Source organism: Vicugna pacos, chromosome 11 (genome assembly GCF_048564905.1).
Source record: "Vicugna pacos chromosome 11, VicPac4, whole genome shotgun sequence".
Classification (NCBI taxonomy): domain Eukaryota; kingdom Metazoa; phylum Chordata; class Mammalia; order Artiodactyla; family Camelidae; genus Vicugna; species Vicugna pacos.
Window position 1 is genome coordinate 82,074,927 of NC_132997.1, and position 20,995 is coordinate 82,095,921.

At 42.6% G+C, this 20,995-nt stretch overlaps 1 protein-coding gene across 5 annotated transcripts in view; it reads right to left on the reverse strand.

Moving 5' to 3' along the window:
- The window catches only part of SORCS1 (sortilin related VPS10 domain containing receptor 1), a 468,902-nt gene extending 452,648 nt beyond the window's left edge, over positions 1-16,254 (reverse strand). For all 5 annotated transcript variants that reach the window (XM_072971853.1, XM_072971845.1, XM_072971844.1 and 2 more), the window contains exon 1: positions 15,525-16,254. In XM_072971853.1, the coding sequence (XP_072827954.1) occupies positions 15,525-16,079 (555 nt within the window). In that variant the 5' untranslated portion in view covers positions 16,080-16,254. The remainder of the gene's footprint in view (positions 1-15,524) is intronic.
- Between the last annotated feature and the right edge of the window lie 4,741 nt (positions 16,255-20,995).

Sequence of the window (20,995 nt, forward strand, 5' to 3'; positions counted from 1 at the left end):
ATTTCCAAACTCACTTGGAAAAGCCAGCAACTCTCAAGTTACCCCTTTCAGGTAAATGTGCCTGAAAGAACACACAGTTTTAGCCCACAATTCTTTTCTCATTGTCACCATGCTCTCAGTTCAGCCCATTACCACAAAGGCAATTTTATCTTTCACAGTGCAATAGGTCCTCATCCTTTCTCAAATGTGCTGGCCCTGCTGAGACTTTTGTATTGTGGGGGCTGGTCCTCAATCCGGCTCCTTCAATGAGGAGCATGAAAATATTTTCTCCCTCAGGACTGAGGCAATGCCAGCCCCTACCAGCCACCAGCTCATCCAAGCCGCTGAAGCATCAGACTTCATGAAGAAGTACACCTATCCCTGTTCTATGAGAAAGCTGTGACTCTACCTCTCTCTCTCCTCTCTCTCGCTCTCTATACTTTGAGGTCATTTTATTAGAACTATTTGGGTGAGGTAATCTACATAGTTTATACTTCAGGAATCAGGGCAGTGAAAAAATCCAGGGAGCCCATCATTATGGTGTCTAAATGCTGACCACCTATCTTCCCTACTAAGAAAGGCCAATAGCATGATCCTATACTGCTTTAGTGTTCTTATTTTCTAGTATGCTCATTAAGCACCCTCTATGTGCCAAATATTGGTATATAAAAATGAAATACGTAGCAACATGGATGGACCTAAAGATTGTCATACTAAGTGAAGACAGCCAGAAGAGAAAGAAAAATACCATATGATATCACTTATATGTGGAACCTAAAAAAAAAAGAGACAAATCAACTTATTTATAAAACAGAAACAGACTCACAGAAATAGAAAACAAATTTAAGGTTATTGGGGGTCTGAGGGGGAGGGCTAAATTGGTAGTTTGGGATTTGCAGATACTAACTACATAAAACAAAAGTATAGCTCAGGGAACTATATTCAATACCTTATAATAACCTACAATGAAAAAAATATGAAAAGGAATATATATATGTATAACTGAATCACCATGCTGTCAACTAGAAGGTAACACAACATTGTAAACTGACTAGACTTCAATTAAGAAAAAAAAAAAGAATGCAATGGAGCCTGGCCTTCAATGAGCTCACCATTAATTGGAATACAAACCAGACGCTGTTCAGAGCTTGGATAGGGGTCTAAAGACAGCGACCTGGCACATAAGATAAGATCTTTTCTCATAATAGTCAGGTATCTCTTCTTTTTGGAAGCACTGGATACACCAAAGGGCCAGGAACAGAGAATGAAAGGGCCACATTGTGACTGGGTGTGTGCAATGGCTCAGTGTATGTATGCCTTTGAGGCAAGAAAATAAAGGTCAAAGGACCACCCTCAAGTCAGCATGCAGATGACAACTGCAGTATCTTTATTGTGTCTCCCTGCTTACAATCTCTCCAGTCCCCAAATCGGGGGGGGGGGGGGCAAACCTTTCCCGTAAAAGACTGGAGGATAAATATTTGGGACTTTATGAGTTATACCGTTTCTGTCACAACTACTCAACCTTATCAGTTTGGCATGAATGTGGCCATGGATAATAAATGACTGTGTTCCAATAAAACTTTATATCAGGTAATTTTCATATGTCACAGAGTATTATTCTTCTTTTTATGTTTCTCAGTCATTTAAAAATGCAAAAAACATTCTTAGCTTGTGGGTCATAGAGAAACAGGTGGTAGGACAGATTTGGCCCAGGGGCCTAGTCTGCCAGCCCTTGCCTTAAATAAACTACCACAAATACCACCTGCAGAAGAAAGGCAAATTAATTTCTACACCTCTAATAGGAAATGCCACGGTTGCTTGTTTACAGATATTTTCAAGATCTACATTTAGGTTGAGAGGTACTCAGGTATTTCTAAAGTTGGTGAGCTTTTAAGGCAAATATAACTTTTTCCCTTCTCCTTTCCCTAAGACTTTAAGTGAAATAAATATTGGGAAGAGTCTCACACAGGACATTAAACTTACACAGGTGACTGGAAGAGGTCTTGTCTTAGTCCATTCAGGCTACTGTAAGAAAATACCATAGACCAGGTGGCTTATGAACAACAGACATCTCTTTCTCACAGTCCTATAGTCTAAGAAGCTTAAGCTCAAAAGGTCATAAGATCCAGTACCTGGTGAGGGTCCACTTCCTGGTTCATAGATGATGCTTTCTTGCTGTACTTAACAACAGAAAGGACAAGGGAGTTCCAAGGTCGCTTTTATAGGGCACTAACCTCATTCGTAAGGGTTTCATCCTCATGATCTAATTACCTCCTGAAGGCTTTACCTCCTAATACCATCAGCTTGGGGTTAGGGTTCAACATATGAATTATGAAAAGGACACAAATATTCAGACCACAGTAGACCTCATCCTACGCTTTGGAGATAGTCATTTATATATCTAAGGACTTATTTATTACCAGCTGAAAAGGTCATTCTCAAGTCATTTCTGTCTCAAAATGATAAAATTCCTGAGTTATTTAATCTACTGCTATAGCACAAAATGATATCCTAAATCACAATACCCCAAAGCCAGATCTGGATCTTGTAAAATCCTCTAAAACCTCAGTCTGTTTGAAAGTTATGTGTGTGGAAAGGGCGGATCTCAAAGGCCCTGGAAGTGTCTCTTCAACTCATGAGTTGGTGAGCTGGTCCTAAGAACACATGCTCTCTCTATCCCTGGCTGCGCCTTTTCTCATTGGCTTCCCTCTTCCATTTTTTTTTCTCTTTTTTCTTCTCTGTAGAAAAGAAGGAGAAGAAGGGGACAACTAATTAAAAGTCACATTTATTCTTTGGGAATGTTCTCTGTATCAAACTTATAAAATATGTTCTGTCTCCTATGTGCAAGGCATAACCACTTAGGTCTGGATAGCACTGATGCGGAATACTCTACTGCATTCTATTGCTGCCTTGAATAATCATCCTGCAGTCCTAAGTGGTGCCCATCCGACTCATCCTAATGCACCCAGTTCCCCATATTGATTAAGGAAACATGATCAAGAAAATGACATAAATACCCACTTTTAACTCTTTAAAACATGAAGAATAACCTAGGGAAAAATCCCATGATCGCTTAGTTAATCAAACTCTACTGTGAACAGAGAAGAGAGCAACACTTTCAAATTGTTCATGCATCTCTCCAATCCCCAAATGTGTGTGCCTGCCCAAGCACAACTGGGTGTGTAAAGATTCCAGGGAACAATTTTTCCCTTTGGAAAAATCAGATTCCTTTGGTCAGTTTCAGGTCCGGTACTTAGCAGGACGTTTTAAACTGGGGAGTCTAATCTGCTATTTAAACACACTGGGAGCCTTTGCTGCAAATATCTTGGGCACTGAGGTGGTGAAGGAAGAGAGCAGCATCCTAGTCACAGCTTGTTGACCCAAGATTTGGGGAGTTTAAAACAAGCAGGAGTGGCCCTTTCTCCTGCTCAGCCCGATTCTATCTGCAAAATTCTTAATCTCGTATAAAGATCTGGCTTAAATGTCACTTCCTTTTAAAGCCTTGCCTCTCACTTTCAGGAAAAAATAATTAGTTGGCCCCCACTCGTCTTTGCTCCCCTAGCACTCTGCACAAAACTCTTTTACAGCGATTATACACTTACCACCCCAAACTATTTATCTGTTTACATGTCTGTCTGTTTCCACCAGAATATGCCCCCTCCAGGGTAAAGATCAGATCTTATTCATCTTTGTATTCTCTGCACTCAGCACAGTGCTGACACAACAGCCACTTAAAACATGTTTTAGTATTTTTATTATTAAAGAAATGCATGTCTGTGTTAAAAATTCAAAACAGTGCGGACGAGTCTAAAAGGAAAGGTTAAAAGTTGCCTTTCCACCATCCAGATCAACAGGCCCATTTCCCAATGGGATTTAAGAGATTCTTTAAAATGCGTAAGCACCACATGCACCTGTCCCATTCCACATCCAGCTAACCAGCACACAGGGCTCTCAGAGATGCCCCACGTGCAAGATCCGGCTGCCTCTGCTAGCGACAGGAACTGGCTGGGTGTGACACCCCCCAGAGCCAAAGGCCAGAGACGTGCAGTCATTAAAGCAGAAAGAGCACAGTCAGACTAGGACTTGGTTCTACTCTGCACTATGTATGAGTTGGTAACCAGTTCCCTCCACTCACTGACACTTTCCTCACTTGTTTTCACCTCTCACTCTCTTTCTGTGATTCACTCCGTCTCCATGCCTTTGGTACAACGCTGTTTTTCTTTGTCTCTCTGCTTTTCTCAGCCTATGGTGTCACTGGATCTTTGTCCCTTGTCTTTACCCTCCTCTCTCTCTGTCTACCTCTTCTGTCTCTGTCTTGCTCTGTCTCTCTCTACCTCTGGCATGATCTCATCCCCTCTTTCTTCCTCTTCTCTTCTCATTTTTCCATCTCTCTGCTTCCATGGTCTCTCTCTGTCTCTTCCTCTGGGTTTCTTTTTCTCTCTCCTTGTTCTGGAGAACTTCTTCCATTCAGCTCTCACAATCGGTAAACATCCTTACCATGGCCTCACAACAATACCTAGTATTGTATTTCACTTTTAAGAGTGGAGACATCAATATTGTACCTCAGTGTGTAAGCTTCTTTGAATGTACAGAGAGATGCACAGGATGCCCACATCTATGACATGTGCACTTGTAGACACATATACGATGCAGAGATGGAGCCCCCAAGATCAAGAAAGAGACTGAGATGTAAACTGAAATGCATGCTTATTTATTGCAGACTGGTGGCGACTAGAATTTCCAGGAGATGTAGTTGTTGAAATTACCTCCAGATCTCTCTCTGTTTTTCTGGAATCAACAGAGAGGACGATAAACAAAAGGCCTGGAAGCCCCTGCTGTTGCACACCCGGAAGAGAGACACCCAGTGATCTTGCCTTTTTGCAAAAACCATGGGCACTGGCTCTTTCCCAACAATAGTGACTGAAAGCAAATCAGGCAACTTGAACGTGGGCTCTTTGTCTAGTTCAGTTGCCTGGAATTCAGTTTTAATGAGGCCAAGTTCACAAACTTGCTTGCTCTCTCTTGTTTTGTTTGTTTCTTTTTTTCTTTTTCCCCATTTTTCAAATAACTTTTAAAAATAACTTGAACAGTGCATGTTTATGGAGAAACACCACCACCAGAACTACGGACAAACAAAAAAAATCACCCACAATCCTGACATTCATCATAATCACAAGCAAATATTTTGAATCATACCCTTCCTCTATGATTTTTTTTACAAAAATTAGGTTTTATAATATATAATACATTTTTTAAAGTATTCAGCCACTTCTAAGTCCAGGTATATTTCTAAGGACTTGGGATATACATGGGAAAAAAAACAGTCAAAAAAAAAAAAAAAGGAAGAAATCTTTACTTCATGGGCCTTACATCTTTACTATTTTTTATTTTATTATTTATTCATGCATTATTTTATTTCCCCTCTCTGGTATTTTGTGGGACATTTCCCATTTACATAATATACATCTATTTACATGAGCAATCTTGTAATGGCTGAATATTCTACAACACTCACATGGAAGGTCATGGGTTGTTTCTTCTATGCGAAAGCCAGTTTTCCCTACCAAAATAGCTAAAAAAACAGTGATTATTTAGTAAGCTAGTTGTGATATTGTGACTTATAATAAGAAATACACATTTGCTCTTAATTCCATTTCTGGCACTGAGCTCCTAAAACCCCTGGAATTTCCTGTGATGCGATGTTAATGACGTGACTTCGGACTACAACTAAGGATGTAGGCCAGTTGCCCAAAAAAAAGAACATGTGATTAGAGAGCTGAAACTTTCAGTCCCACCCGCAACTCCTGACTTCTCGGGAGGGGAGAAGGGGTGGAGGTTTAACCAATGGCCACCAATTTAATCAATCCTGTTTATGTAATGAAACCTCCATAAAACCCCCAAAAGACAGGATTCCTAGGGCTTCAGGGCTGGTGAACACATGGAGATTCAGGGAGAGAGGCAGGCTCAGACGGCGCAGAGAAGCTCTGTGCCCTTTCCCCTCCCTCACCCTAAGCATCTCTTCCACCTGCTGTCCCTGAGTTATATCCTTTTATAATAAACTGGTAATCTAGTAAAACGTGTCTCTGAGTTCTGTGAGCCACTCTAGCAAATCAATCAAACCCAAGGAGAGAGTCATTGAAACCTCCAATCTATACAGCCTGGGGGTCAGAAGCACAGATGGTAACCTGGACTTGAGGCTGGTCTAGGAAGTGGGAGGTGAGGGAGGGGCAGTGGTGTGGGACTGAGCCCTTAACCTGTGAAATCTGCTGCTACCTCTGGGTGGACAGTGTCAGAACTGAGTTGAGTTGTACTCACCGAGCTGGTGTCAGAACTGCTTGTTGGTCTAGAAACCACCACTCCCCCACCCACACAATTCTGGAAATTCAGTCCAGAACCCTATTACAACTATAGTGTGCAAACAGCAAGAGATGTGGAAAGGGATACTCTTTCCAGAGCAAAAGAAAGTCCCGACCTCATTATAAGAAAGTGGAGCCAGGATGAAACAGCATAAACGCAGAAACAGAAGCAATAAGCAACAAATTACAAAGGTCCTTTAGTACGTGGTACTCAAGTATTATCAGTACTAGTATTAATGTTAACAAAATATTGACAAAAATGATAATAGCTAAACTTTATAGATTGCTTATTATATGCCAGATACCACTTTAGGCTTTTTTTATAGCTATTGTCTCCTTTAAGAATCAAGAAATCATATAGAAATTACATCATTATTATTTCCATTTAACAGATGAGGAAACTAAGGCACAGAGTTATAAAGCTAACTGCCCAAATTCACATATTTAGTAGGTAGTGGAGTGGGAATTCAAACAAATCATTAAACATCATGTTATATTTAAAAGAATGTACTCTTTTAGCCACTTGTTTTGCCCATGGCCAAAGGGACATCCTGGAAAGGTAACTGCCTAGAATATAATCAGTGATAGAAACAATAGAAACAATAGAAACATCACCCTCAGGCAGAAAGGCACCATCTTACTCTGCCTGGGGCACCTGTGCTGTGCCGTGTAATCATCTCTCCTTGCCTTACAGAACCTTCCACCAGCTCTTCAGCATTGTGGTCACAGTTTTCATTGAGAAGCTGATGAAACCTTTGAGCTTCAGCTCTCCAGGGTAAAATACAGCACACTGATAGAAGATTGTGCGGACAATGGAAGGGGCTCATGGACCCCCAAAACTCACACATGAATTTTAGGGAAATTATTTTTAAATTTTAGAGTTTCTAACGGAGTTTGTGAAACATAGAGGTTTCCAGTCCCCATCAGCAGATTCGAAAGTTGGTCCCATGAAGACAAACTCTCTGGGAAACACTGCCCTAGGTGCCCAAGTAGCAAGCCCATGGCTGCTCAGCTAAGAACTCTCCCATCAATTTGGCAAACAGGGGAAACAGGGCTGCAGCTAGGCTTCTAAGCAGGGTGACAACCATGCCTAAAATAGCCTTTTCTCCCTTTTAATGGTTCTAATCAAGAATGTATCTTGGGAAATGCTGACATAGGGGAAGACCTTTTTCATTTAACCTCCACCATAGGCCCTGGAGCGGAAGGATCACTGGCCCACAATGTTGTGTCTCAGTAGCCCCTGCGACTCTGGTTAGGGGAAGGCGACTAGAGGCATCACTGGCTGCAGGGCACAAATAATTAGCTGGTTGTCTGATGACATGATTTTTATTAGCACCATCTTTAAAGAGTGTACAAGTTGTCCACATTGTCACTCCAGGGTCATTAGCCAGCAGGGAGAAACCAAACAGCACACCCCACACATCCTCCCGGGATAATAAGAGGACATGTATTAATAACCCCAGATGAGCCACTCCTGGGGACGAGGATGGATGGAGGTTAGGGCTGTGATCAAGCTCCATCACCGAGCAGCTTATTAGCAAGTAAAATGTATTAGGTCAGGGGCCTGAAATGGGGTGATCCGTCAAAGGAAGCTACCTGAGAGGAAGGTGCTCCTGTCTAGAGTTCTCCTACCACCCATCCACACTGATTTATGCCATTCTCCCCAAAGCAACTCAGAGATAAACTCTTACGAAGGGGCAACACGATCAAACAGAAAAAGCTCTGGAGCCTGAAGGGGTAAAAATCAAATTCCAGCTCTGCCACCACCTTTGAGCTGGGTGACCTGGGGCAGGTTCTTTAAGCCTGGACTCCCTCAGCTTTAGAACGAGGATAATGATAGCTAGTTTGTAAGGGTGGTGTGAATAGGAAATGAAATAATGTGCTGATGCCCTAGAACATACTTCCATGGAAGCTGTTCACTAAATTGGTGGTTATTTAAGCTATTGCTGTTAAGAGTGATTTCTGTTATAATCGATTTATCTTTTCTGGCTGCAGAGATATCCCTAATGTTCAGCAAACTCTCCTTTGTTCCCTTCCCCCACCGCACCCCTTTCCCCACACCAAAAGTTGGAAGGAGCAGAAAAGGCAATAGCTGGTAACTCAATTATAATCCTCCTCGAGCAAATAAAATCCTTTAGAATCAACAAGCCACCCCTTCTGTTTGACTACTGCTGCTCCCCATAGTTGAAGCTCAGATTCCTTTGACTGAGGCCAACTTAATATTATTTTACACTAGATTTCATAGGCATAAGACAGTGAAAGAGGGGAAGAGGTGGCTAAACCCCTCATCTCCCCAACCTTCTGCTGCAAGAAGCCCAGTCATAAGTAACCTCATCTCTGAAGGCCATGAGTAGCAGAACAATATATGGAGGACGGGTCGTTGCCAGAGACCTCACTTACAAAAAGTCCCATCATCTCTCTTGAAGGTCCCTTTTTAAAAGTTTAAGCAATGCCAACAGCATGACTTTTGAGCAGGCCACTTGCTCTGAGGCCCAGGACAAATAGCTTGAATACCTGAGCCTAGAACTCGGGAGCCCCATGGCTGATGCCCACGCTTCGTCCCACGATGGCACACATTATGGACCCAGGTGCAGAGGCTCCAGGTGAACCAGGAGGCTGGGGTGCAGCTGCGTTCCAACTCCTGGCCGTGGAAGCCAGCAGTGCTCCAAACCAAGAATCAGTCGTGCAGTGTGACAGAACGTTTCTGACCCTTTTCTTCCACTCGCTGACCTGCTAAATACCAATGCCTTGCTTTCCCTATTTGAGAAATGCTGATGGTATTTGTCTTTCCCATCTCAGGGGATTGTGCTGAGAATAAAACTGAAGCAATGTTCCAATCTTTGAAAACCGAAGCACTCTACAAAGGAAACAGGCTATAACTGATCCACAGTGGTATAACAACATTCAGGAGCGCTATGGAAATAGACACAATATCTTTCATCCATGTGTAAAATTTCACGTAGCACTTCCTACAGAGCATTCACGTCCTTTCCCCCCCCCACCTACACTTTAGAATAGGCTCTTTTTTTCCTTATAAGCCATGCACAGTAAGATTCCAGCTTTGTTTCTTGACAAACACTTGACTATTCCACCCATCCCATCGGAGCAGAGGGCACATCCCTCAAGAGTAATCGCTGTGCCCACGTGGAGCCCAGCCTCCTCATACGGGTCACGCCTCTTCTCTGCCATCCCGTTTGGCCACTGAAGCAACACTGTTTGGCTACTTTCCTTTCTAGGACACAACAGATGCACTCACCACCCTTTCTAGCAGAGAAATAGGACAGTAATTGAGACATACACAAAGACAGGACAAAAATTTTACATACATTGAGTCAACAGAAGCCGTCAGGGAGCCAAATTAATTTACCCTCCTTGCAGCCTGGCCAGTGATGTTTCTGACCAAGATCTTAAACAAAAGAAAGCCCTTTTGTGAAAACTGCGTGTGAAAAACGTCAAGGTAAGAATGAAAGAGTGATGACTCCAGCTGAGACTTAATGTGCAAATAAGGGCAGCTATATTTTCAAGTGACCTGATTGTACAGGCTTTTCCTGTCTTTTGGGGGCTTGGAATATAGCCAAATTCACTAGAAGATGGGTGTCTACATTTTTGTGCTTAAATCATATTTTAAAAACTATTTCTAAGGTTGAAACTTTAGTTAAACACGGTTTCCATTTAACAGAGGATAATTTCCTCGATATAGATAGGACTTTTTCCATCTCTCCTGTCGACCTTTACTCAATCATCCACTCAGCTCAAAATATCCTTATAAAAATCTCCATCTCTTACTTAAAATTTTCTCTACATTTCAAAATTCAGTTGAAGCACTTGTTTTGCAATCAAGTTTGAAGACCACCGCAACTAGAAGCCGCCCATCCCTCCTCTGAACTCCCTACAGCACACTATCCCCTCCAAGGACACAGCTTCTGCTACCTCTTCAGAACATCCTTTGGGAAGAAGATTTAAAGCTCTTTGAGGACATTTCTTTTCTTTTCATTTCTTTTCATCTTTGTGCATAACTACACGTGTGTTCCTATTATCAGTGCCTGACAAATATTAGGACTCAATGGATTAAAAGTATGATCATTTGTGAAGCTTCTTAGCATAATGCTGCCATATGACAATGTCTCCCTAAATGTGAGCATTAATTATGCTCTTGAATAAACCAGATAATTGCATCAGCTTTGGTATCCTAGTTATGAGTTTCCGGGGTCCCTCTTTAAAGAGATGTGGCTATAGTTCCTAGAGAGAACACTCATGTCAATTTACTCTAGAAAATCCCACTAAAATGTCTTAAGAGATTTTTACTTTCCAATTTCACATTAAGCCGTTATTTTGTCCAAAGATACCAAGTGCCTTAACATGAAGGTATGATACAATAAACCTCATAAGCTACATCTTGCTGCAAATCCACATTGAAATGAATGCCTGCTTGGGTCTCAGATGTCTTGATTTCCTATTAATAGATGTGCATATAAACTGTAGAAAGAGGAAGAATCTTGTGAAATGAAAGGCTTGCTTACTTATAGGTGAAGGGTATAGGATCTTTTGTCATTTTTGCATCCCAACCAATCCCAGTGCACTTTATTCAGATGGGGTAGTTGCACGATACCTGTTGGTCGAAAAAACTATTAAATTAATTTCAACCTGTAATGGATTTCAGTGGTGCTTTACTGTATTCACATCATTTTACAGAGGACAAAATTGGGGCCACAACGTTTTAACAGACTATCACTATGCATCTAATTTTTGTGTACAGTCAGGACTATAACCCAGGCTTCTTAATACCAGTAGAGAATCATTTCCTACAAAAATTAGAAGTAGCGTTTATTTAGCACTTACTATGTACCAATCACTTTGTCTATGTGACATCAAATCTTTAGGAAAAAGCCAGAAAAAGACATACCATCCCCAAATTTCAGTTGAGAAAGCTGAAGCTCAAAGAATTTAAGTGTCTTGCTCAAAGCAAAGTGCTTGTAAGCAGGAGAGCCAACGTTCAAATTCAGATCTGCTTCCAAACCCACCGTCTTCCATGTCACACCACAGTAACATTCATTAACAGCATAAATCCCTGATCAGAGAAGGAACTATGTGGGCTTGCTAGAGAAATCTACAATCCTTTATCATTTTACTTGAGAAAAAAAGGAAAAAAAATCTTATGTCACAATGTATAGCCAAATCAAGCATTCAGAGGCAATCTCTCTATGAAATCAGATTTGTGATTGACTTAGAAAAGGGATCTCTTCCTGAAGAACATCAGAACTGAAAGCTGAATGATGGCACATTACCTCGTGCTCAATGAATCACCAGGTGCGGATTCCACATCTCACTAAAGACGAAGAGGTGGGCGGAGAAGAGAACAGCCAAATCACTACTTTAAGGTAAGGAGTGCAATGTGACAAGCACATGTTCTAGTCCTTGCTTTTCTACAAAGAGAATGGAGCTTCCAGCTAAGACTCTGTCCTCCTCCACCATCATCTGAAATCCACCAAAGACAGGATGACTTAAAATACAGATTCAAAAGGTCCGAGTTTCTCTGTCCTACCTTAACATCTACAAGACGAAACATTCTGCGGGGCTTTGAAGTTAAATCACCGTGGGTGCCAGTCCCCACTTTGCTGCATCCTCTTAGTAAGTCATGGAGCTTTCTGGAGCTTCAGTTTCTTCTTTTATGTAATGGGAATAATAACACTTACTTGCAACATTTTTATGAAAATTAACTGAGATGATGAATGTGATGCATCTACCCCAAAACCTGACTCAAGCTGGGACTCAGTTTATTCAAATAAGGATGGATAGTTCAATGTCAAGTCTCAGAACAACAAAACGCAAAGAAGTTCATGACACCCAACCAGATCATCATTCTCTGGAATAACTGCAGTACTAAAAATATCCTAATAGCAAAATATGTCAAGTAAAAGCCTCTGTTTATAAATCTTATAACACTGTTTCTAGTAAGAAAGGGACAAGACGGTGAATGGAATATTCAAATTGACTCCAGCCTATTACCTTACAGGGATACTATAACAGATTATTGAATGTAGCATTTTGAAATTTCTTGGAAATAAGGAATAAACACGTGTCCCATCATACATACATATAGGCAAATATATATTTCAATGAACTAAGAATTACTCTATAAATTTAGATCAGGGCACAGCATGCCTTGGATGAGTAGGGTAGGAACAATATGTTCTTGCTTACGACACCAAGCTCATGACAAATGATTCATACCCAGAACCTTTCATGCCAAAAGATCCCCCAGGTGTTCCACCAACTCTAGCGACAGTTTCCATCAGGCTAGACTGCAGTATAGAGGAATCACATCACACCCACAGATGAGGCAAAACAGTCATATCTTTTACACAACTGCATAAGTCCAACAGTGGAGGGGGCAGGAAGGAGAAGGGAAGGAGATGAGAGAAAGATCCAGAATTCTTCACCAGTTTGACAGGCAGCCTGTAATTACCATACATTTACACCTTTAATGCAGGTGTTATTGGAATCAGAAGCCCTACTTAGCAAAGGCTTTTAGCTAAAGGTGAGACAGGTTCAGAGGATGTGTACAGACAGTGGCCCTGAATGTTTTGGGGATGGATTTATAGGGGACAGCATCTAAATGTGAAGAAAATGAGAGCCCCCCACCCAATGCTGTCCTCAGGGTTAGGTTAGTGGATTTCTTGCTCTGGAGGAAAGGAAAGTGTACTCTGAGAGTTACAAAGAGGTGTACAGTACTTTACAGTCATGATTCCCTCTTATGTATATTCTGTCATGTAATTCTCCGTAATGAACCTGACAGGCATTGCCCCCGCCCCTTTTAGAGATGAAGAAATTCACACTCAGAGTGCAATCAGCTTGCCAAGATCAAACCACAAATAAGCAGAACTAGAACTTAGGTCTCCACTCTGCTTTTCACATCACAGAGTTGCCTGGAAAAGTTTCTTTCTGCCTGCCTTCCTTTCAAAAAAATATTTTAAAGTTTCTCTCTCCTATGAATCTGGGACAGCTTTGTTTTGGAGGATCTTGATAAAAGATGATTTCTCTTCCTCTACTACCTGTACATATACACAGAAAAAAAAAAACCAATTTGTGTGTAAGTGGGCAGGGATGCCAGGTGGGGAGGGTCCTTATAGAATGAGAGACTTAATGGGATAGAAATCTCATTAGTTTACATGATTTGAGTACTCTTATCTTTAACACCTTGACTAATGCCTACATTATCTCAGAATTCCTTGCATGTCACCCGTCCAAGACCTGACCCTAATAAGCCTAACTGGGCTTATAAGCACCAATGGGGGAAAAAAAAAAAAAGGCTGGCAGGGCTTGGCATCATTTCTTAAATTGAGTTTCAAATTTGCCAAAGATGTACTCTCCTTTTCTTGCTCTTTCCAAGATCTTTCAAGAGATGAACTAAAGTAGAGGTCTAATGGGTAAGTGATATTTCACAGCTTGAATTACATTAAAAGCCAGAAATATTTTGAGTCCAAAGTCCTTTACTTCTTGATACAAGATCTAATATGTTTGATGTGTCTAAAATCTCCCCTCAAAGCTAGAAGCTTGGAGTTAATCACTTAAAGCAGTGTGAAAGTTATGTCATCAGTTTAAAAAGATTCAAGTTCAAATTGGGGGATTAATTTTCATGGTTATGATATGAAAGATATGATGGCTAAGGTCAGGAATGAAGGCAAGGGTCTCTAGAACATGAATGACAAGTATCTTGGCTTCAATTATTTGATTAAATCAATCCTGAGAACCACATAAAACCATAGCCTTGGTCATGAAGGCAAAATTGCAGGGAAAACCCTGCTGATGCTCTCAGGGCAGAGACATGATACAAAATACTATTTATCATGATTTGCCTTAATACAACTTATACCTGTGTACCCAAGGAATCCATAATGACAGACTCTTATTTTAAAATGTTCACAACTTCCATTAAAAAGCTGACAGCACAATTCATTATAGTGGCAGTTCCCTGGGAAGGTTTCTGGCAATTATATCACAACTGAAAACATTTTGAAATGTACCAGGCTGCACAGACAGTGCATAGTACAAATACTACAATCTCCATAACCTGGCAGACACTGAAACTTTGACTTTTTTCTTTTTCGTTTTACCCATCCTTGATTTTTACGTTCTTGTCTAGTTGATAGCAGCCTGGAGAAGTTTCCATACTTTAAAATCATCTGTAGTTATTACCATCAAAGCTTGTTCTTTACTATTTTAGCTCCTTGAAGTTTCCAGGTGTGGTTTAAACTGGAATAGCTACTTCAAATACCAGATATGTAAGCTTTTCCAAAAATCTAAAACCTTCCCTGACTTCGCTACAGCTCATGGGCTTGCACCCACACTCTCCAGTGTCAGCCTCCTGGAATCCAGCAATCCCCCTCTTCCCTTAATAAAGGGAGCGCTAAGTCTTTATTTGTGCTCTTCACTGGAGGTCAGGCAATGGGGGAGAACAGGGAGTTGTTGTCACAGGGATATATCTGATCTTCCTGGGACCGATCAAGCCAGAGAACAACCACTCATTCACAGGCTGGAAAGCCCTGGCTCTCAAAACACACTGGCTGGTGCTGTGAGAAGATGCTGGAGAGTTCCCATCCTGAAACTTGCATCCACTTGGTCTTGCATCCAGAAATAGAGAATACATTAAGGGCAGCTTATCACCCACTGAATTTCTCTTCCCTCGTGGGGCAGAGGGGGTTAGGAGCTCTGCATAAAAATAAAATTAAAAACCTACAAATAAAGACTTTTTTTAATCTAACTTGCACTCATCCTCAAGTCTAGCAAGTAATGGGAAAGTCACTTGAGGGAATGCCAGCCTGCTTGGAAATTTAACCCTTTCACTTCCGCGTTCATAATACTTTAACCCCTCCACCTGCCTCCTCCTCTTAGGCTCTGCCCTACACCAACAAGACGGAAGAAACCGGAAAGAGAGATCTGCCTGCCCTGTATGAAGCTTTTTTAGAGGTTTGGAGAGGACTCGGATGATGCTGGTGGGAAACGGATGGGGGTGGTCTCCTAGTAGGTGACTTGATATTAACTCCTGGGGGAGGTGAACAGGGAAGACTTTAGTTTGCAGCATCTTTCAAGTCCAGAAACCCCATTTCCCCTGATTCTCCATCAGATCACACAGCGGCCTTTAACCCCTTCCATCTTTCACCCTTTTGCCCTCAGTCCCATTCTACTCACGCTGCTGTTGTGGCCAGACCAATGGACCATGGCTTGATTATGTGCTGAGTCGCCTGTCAGAGCGAACGTGGTGCTGGTCAGTCTCAGCTCCTCCAGCCGGAAGCGAGTGGCTTTGTCCGGGTCCCGCTCCAGAGTCCCAGGCTCCTGCTGCCCTCTGTCCTTTAACACTCCCCGGGGGCTTCTACTCGCGCCCCCTCCCCGTTCTGCCTTCTGATCTTCTCCACTCCGTCTCCTCCGGCCAGAGCGCTGAGCAACCTCCACCAACGTCCCGGTGCCCGGGATCCGCTCCAGGGACAGCACTCGGTCTCCGGGGGCCACTGCGAACAGGGGGCGTCCAAGCAGGGGCAGGGGCGTGGCAGGAGCTCTACCTCGCGAGCCCTGGTGAGGAAGTCCCCCTGGGGTCGGAGCCCAGTGTGGGGCCGAGCTGGGGTGCCGCAGGGGACAGCAGGAGTCGCCGCCGCAGGCGCCCGGGGCGCAGAGGATCAAGAGCCCCACGCCGGCAAGTAGCGCGCTCAGCCCGGATGGGGAGCCGCCGCCGGCGCCAACTTTTCCCATCGCGGGAGCAAAGAGGAGCGGAGAGGGAATCCCGGACCGGGGGTGGCGGCGCGGGGCTCTCCGCTGGCCAGCTGTGCGGGGCAGGCGCTCAAGACCCCAACTCCATCCAAGTTGGGTCGTGGTGGGGGCGGGCGGCGCGGGGCAGGTGGCAGCCGCTGGCTCGGGCTGGGCTGGTGCCGAGCGCGGGTTCGGACCGAGCGAGCCGCCGCCACGCGGGGGTGGAGCCGAACTGAAGTCACGGGCGGAGCGGGCGCTGGCGCGCTGGCAGGCGACGCCGGAGGGAGGGCGGGTGCTGCCAGGGCTCCAAGCGCCGCGTCCCGCTCCCGAGCTGCGCTGCGCGCGGGTGGCTGCGGGGACTGGATGCGCCGTCGACCCTCCCCTTGGGCTCGCCCGCGGCGCCGCCGCCGCCCGCTCCTCGCCGCCGCGCGCTCTGCGCCCCCGCGGACGCCGGGCTCCGCGCTGAGTCCGTGCGCCCCTCCTGTGGGGGCGGCCAGCCGGAGCTCGCGGACTGGTCCCTGTGTTGGGGACTTCCTATTCCTGTTTTGTTTCTGTCAGTCTCTGTGGCTGTTTCTTTTGTTTGTTTGTTTTCCTCCCCGGTCTTTTTCAGTTTAGAAAATGGGGATGAGTGGGCTTCTGCTCTTTCCCTTGTTAATCTCAGTTAGTTGGCATCTTGACCTTACCATGAGTAGAGCCTGTGTGTCCCAGCATCAGCACAGAATGATGCAATTAAATAATCGTGTGTGTGTGTGTGTGTGTGTGTGTGTGTGTGTGTGTGTTGTCTGGGGGATTTTTCCATCAATTATCACACGTAGATTCCTTCCTTGACCTCCTAAAGCACTCACTGTATTTGAACCCGACCTTACTGCATTTTGTGGGCATATATCTTGGCTACCCTAAGAGACTGCACACTCACTGAGGACAGGAAGACCACATTGTGAGCAACTTGCAAGAAGTGACCAGTGCATCTTGTGTGCCATTTTGCCCTAAGTACTTGAAATAGTGCCCTACACGGTAGGAAATCTCTCTGTCGTTAATTCAATCAGTATTCATTGTGAGTCTATGATATATCTGTGTGCAAACCCATATAGGAAACGAGGCATGGTGCTCCATTTACCCTGTGGCATTAGTGCCTAGCTTAGAGCTACTAACACATGCCTTACGATTCTTGATAACACACTTGAAGTGGATGTTGGATGCTCTGCCGTTAGTTTGCTGTGGGACCTCGGGCAAGTAGCAATCTCTCAGCTTCCCAGCTCTCAAACTAAGTTGTTGTATTAGATGATCTTTAAAATCCCTTTTGCTTCTAAAGTTCTATAATTGTATGATTATAATGTCTGCCCAGCCTAGCTCCCCTGCTACTATTCAGAAGTTCAGATGAAGATTTATAGTAGGTGAATGGGCTTTGAAAATCACAAAGAATTTCTCAAAATCCAAGCCTTTTTCATATAGGAAGTTTGCTTCTAAGGGTTGAAATACTTTCAAATGTCTTTGTAGTCTTCACGAGCCTGATAACACCGTCTTATCACATGGTAACTAGTAAATTACTCCACGAATATTTACTGATTGAATAAATGAATGCCACAACAAAAAGGGTCCAATTTCCAGTTTCTAATTACACGATTATTCATTCCCACACTTGCAAAGGTAACCTCACTGGAAAATCTGAATCCTGAGTCTGATAAGACCAACTGAAAGTAACAGAGTGGTCATTATTCTTCAATTAATAATACTCTTTTTTAATGCTGTCCAGGAGGAATTTCTCTTATATTGTTTCAACCCAGAGGTGTGTTGCAAAAATTAATTGAAAGTATTGTTCTCTTGACCAATCCAAGAAATGTGCAAATGCCCAAGGACAGGTTTCTCAGTCATTAAATTTGAATACTTAAAAGGACAAAAGAGTGCCCTGTTGTCACTAAAGGAGACACAGACTGTTCTTCCAAAAGCTCCTTTAGTACCAAGCCCAAATCATCCTAAGAAAGGAACACGGGCAGATTGTGGCTCCTAGATGAAGGAGAGGAGACCCAGAGGGCCTCCTTCCTCCCTAATTGCAAGTGCTCTTTGTCAAAGCCCAGGACAGCTGTTTTCCTCTCTTCAGAAAGATTTTCAAAGCTTTGCAGATCGTTTGCTTAATGCCTTCTTTCTATGCCCTGCTAACCTCCTTTCTACTCCAGCTGAGTGTATGAGAATTCCTCCAAGAGAGGAAAACCAGATTAGATTAAAGACCCAGAAGCCAGATAAACTCCCATCCAAATCTAGGACTTGAAAAAGCAAAATGGAAAAGAAATGAGTAGATTCATATTTTCTGGTTTTAGTCTATTATTAGCCTCAAAATTTAGATTGTTTTGGTTTCAGCATGAAGTTCTTCCTGAAGAATCGGTACAAGTGGAACTTCTATTTCCTCCTTACAGAGTTTACAATGCCCATCTTTTAAAACACACCTATTACAATAATCCCCCTAAGTGAAAGCATTTGAAGTCCATTTGCTGAGAATTCATAGAGGGCAGGCAATTTTTGAATGCCTGATTTTAATTATCTATTTGTGAAAAAGGTTACACATGTGGATGAAATGGGCTCTAGGAATTTTTTTTAAGAGATTAATTGTATTTCTTATGGCTCTGATCCCCATGGGCTTTTGTCAACAAGCAGAAATGGGAAGTACCAATAACTCCCTAAACCATCGTCCTTTTCCAGAGGACTTCAAGAAATAGGCTAATCATGGGGGAAAGTGGGCTAGTCTATTTCAAGGTGTTTGCAAGCCAACCACCCAATAGGTTTTATTAATATAATCCATTAAGAATGGGTCATTTATTAGGAAAGGGGCCAGGAGAGAACATAGATCTGTAATCTCAATTAGGAATCTTTTCCCTTATGCATAGGAAAAATATGCCACCACCTAGTCTAAGTTAGCATCATTTCTTACCTGGACTAGCACAACAGCCTCCACACTACTTTCCCTACTCCACGATTGCTCTGCTCCATACTTTCTCTACAATAGTCATCTTCAAATGGGATATAAGTACCAAAATGGTACCACAAGATGATTCATTTATGTGTAGGAAAAAATAGCCTTGTTAGTATTTAATTACTGATTAACATATATATTTAGAGAGAGAGAGAATATCAACATATTTTAGTGTCACATGCTAGTAGTTGTGCATAATCGAAAAGTCTGAGTGCCTTGCCTTACAAAGCAGCATAAGTGGTCTTTCAAAAGTCTAAAAGTTATAATTCCTTGCCACTATTTAAATCCTTAGGTGACTTACCTTTGCAAACAGAATACCCACTCTTATTCCCATGGCCCATCAAGCCTGCGTAACTGGGTCCTGCCTGTTCCTCCATCGCATTTTACAGGCCTTTCCCTCCTCAGCCATATTCTTCAGCAACTCTGGACAATCTCTTCCTCCCACATGCCAAGCTTTTCCCAACTTGTAACCTTCGCGTATACTGTTCCTACCCAGAATGCCCATCACCAACCCCACTTCATATGGCTGACTCCTTTTCTTTGAAATCTTCCCTCTAAATGTACTTCCTTAGAGAGACTCTCCCTGACTCCCTAAGAAGAAATTCCTTTCACATTTTCTGTCAGTCCCCTCTTCATTCCTTCTTAGCACATTACAACCTTCAATTATTTTATTTGAATGTTTTTTGTTAATACCTCAGAGCTACATATGGATAAGGGCCATGTCTCCCTTTTTATCTGTCCTTTCCCTAATGCTTCCTTCAATGCCTGGCTAGCAGAGTGACAGGAGTGTAGCAGCCCTACCTGCACAACTGCCAGTAGTTAACATTTTGTAGATCAGATGAGTCTGTGTGCTAGAAGCCAGGCTAAAGATTTTACATGTACATGCTCATTTGTTTTTTTCCAAAATTTATCTTAGCTAAGTACTATCACTGTCCCCCTTTAAAGGTTATGTTAAACTACTACCCAGAATCACAGAGCAATTTAGTGCAAGAGGCAAGACTCCAATCCAGGCAACATATTCCTAATATGTTCTCAACTTTATGCAATACTATTTCTACTCCAAATCCAAATAATTACATTTATTGACAGTTTACTATGTGCCGGGCATTCTAATTAGCACTTTGAATCATTTTTAGTAGTGTTGAGCAAGCAATTTTGGAAACAAGTGAGCGAGTTTGTTTAGGCTAAAGGGAAAACATTTATTCTCCAATTTATTTTTGCTTTTATTTTGGTGGAGGTAGGGGGGAATGTCATAGGTGGTTATAATCACATATATGTTACATGAATATAGCCGTATATTCACTAAGCACAGAACCTGACCACACTGACCACGGGAGCTGTCACATTGGATTTTCTTCTTCCCTTTTTCCTAGGTCTCTCTCTGTCTGATAGATACCTTGGCTTCGGCTGCACTAAATCACATTATATGTCTCATCATGAGAACAATGTCTTTTAATAGCTCTCAAAATACTTGGCTCCCCTTGGATACCATTGAGACAAGGTGTCTTGCATTTCAGATCAATTTCATGAAGAACCTCAGAAAGAAAACTGGGGAGAATAATACTCAGACTCTTCTCATTGCCTGCCAAGGGGATGATGGGATATTTTTAAAAAAACAAACCGCCCTTTAAAATATATTCAGGTTTCAACAAATACTGGCCTCGCTCTGAATCCAGTAATTGTATCTCTTCTCATACACCCAATCTAAGTGGCTTTAACAGAGGAGCTTAAGCCTCCTTCTCTGTAAAAAAAAAATAGGTCTAAGATTATCTGCTTGACTCTTAAGGGTGTTGTAAAATTTAATTCAACTTCATACATCCCTTGGAGATAACAATGCTGCCTTGTATTTATATAACTCCTATCTCATCAGACCTCTGAGGAGTTTTTGGGTTTTTTCCTCCTAGTTTAATAAATCTTGCAGCAGCTCCGAAAGATAGGTAGGGGGCAGTTTTTG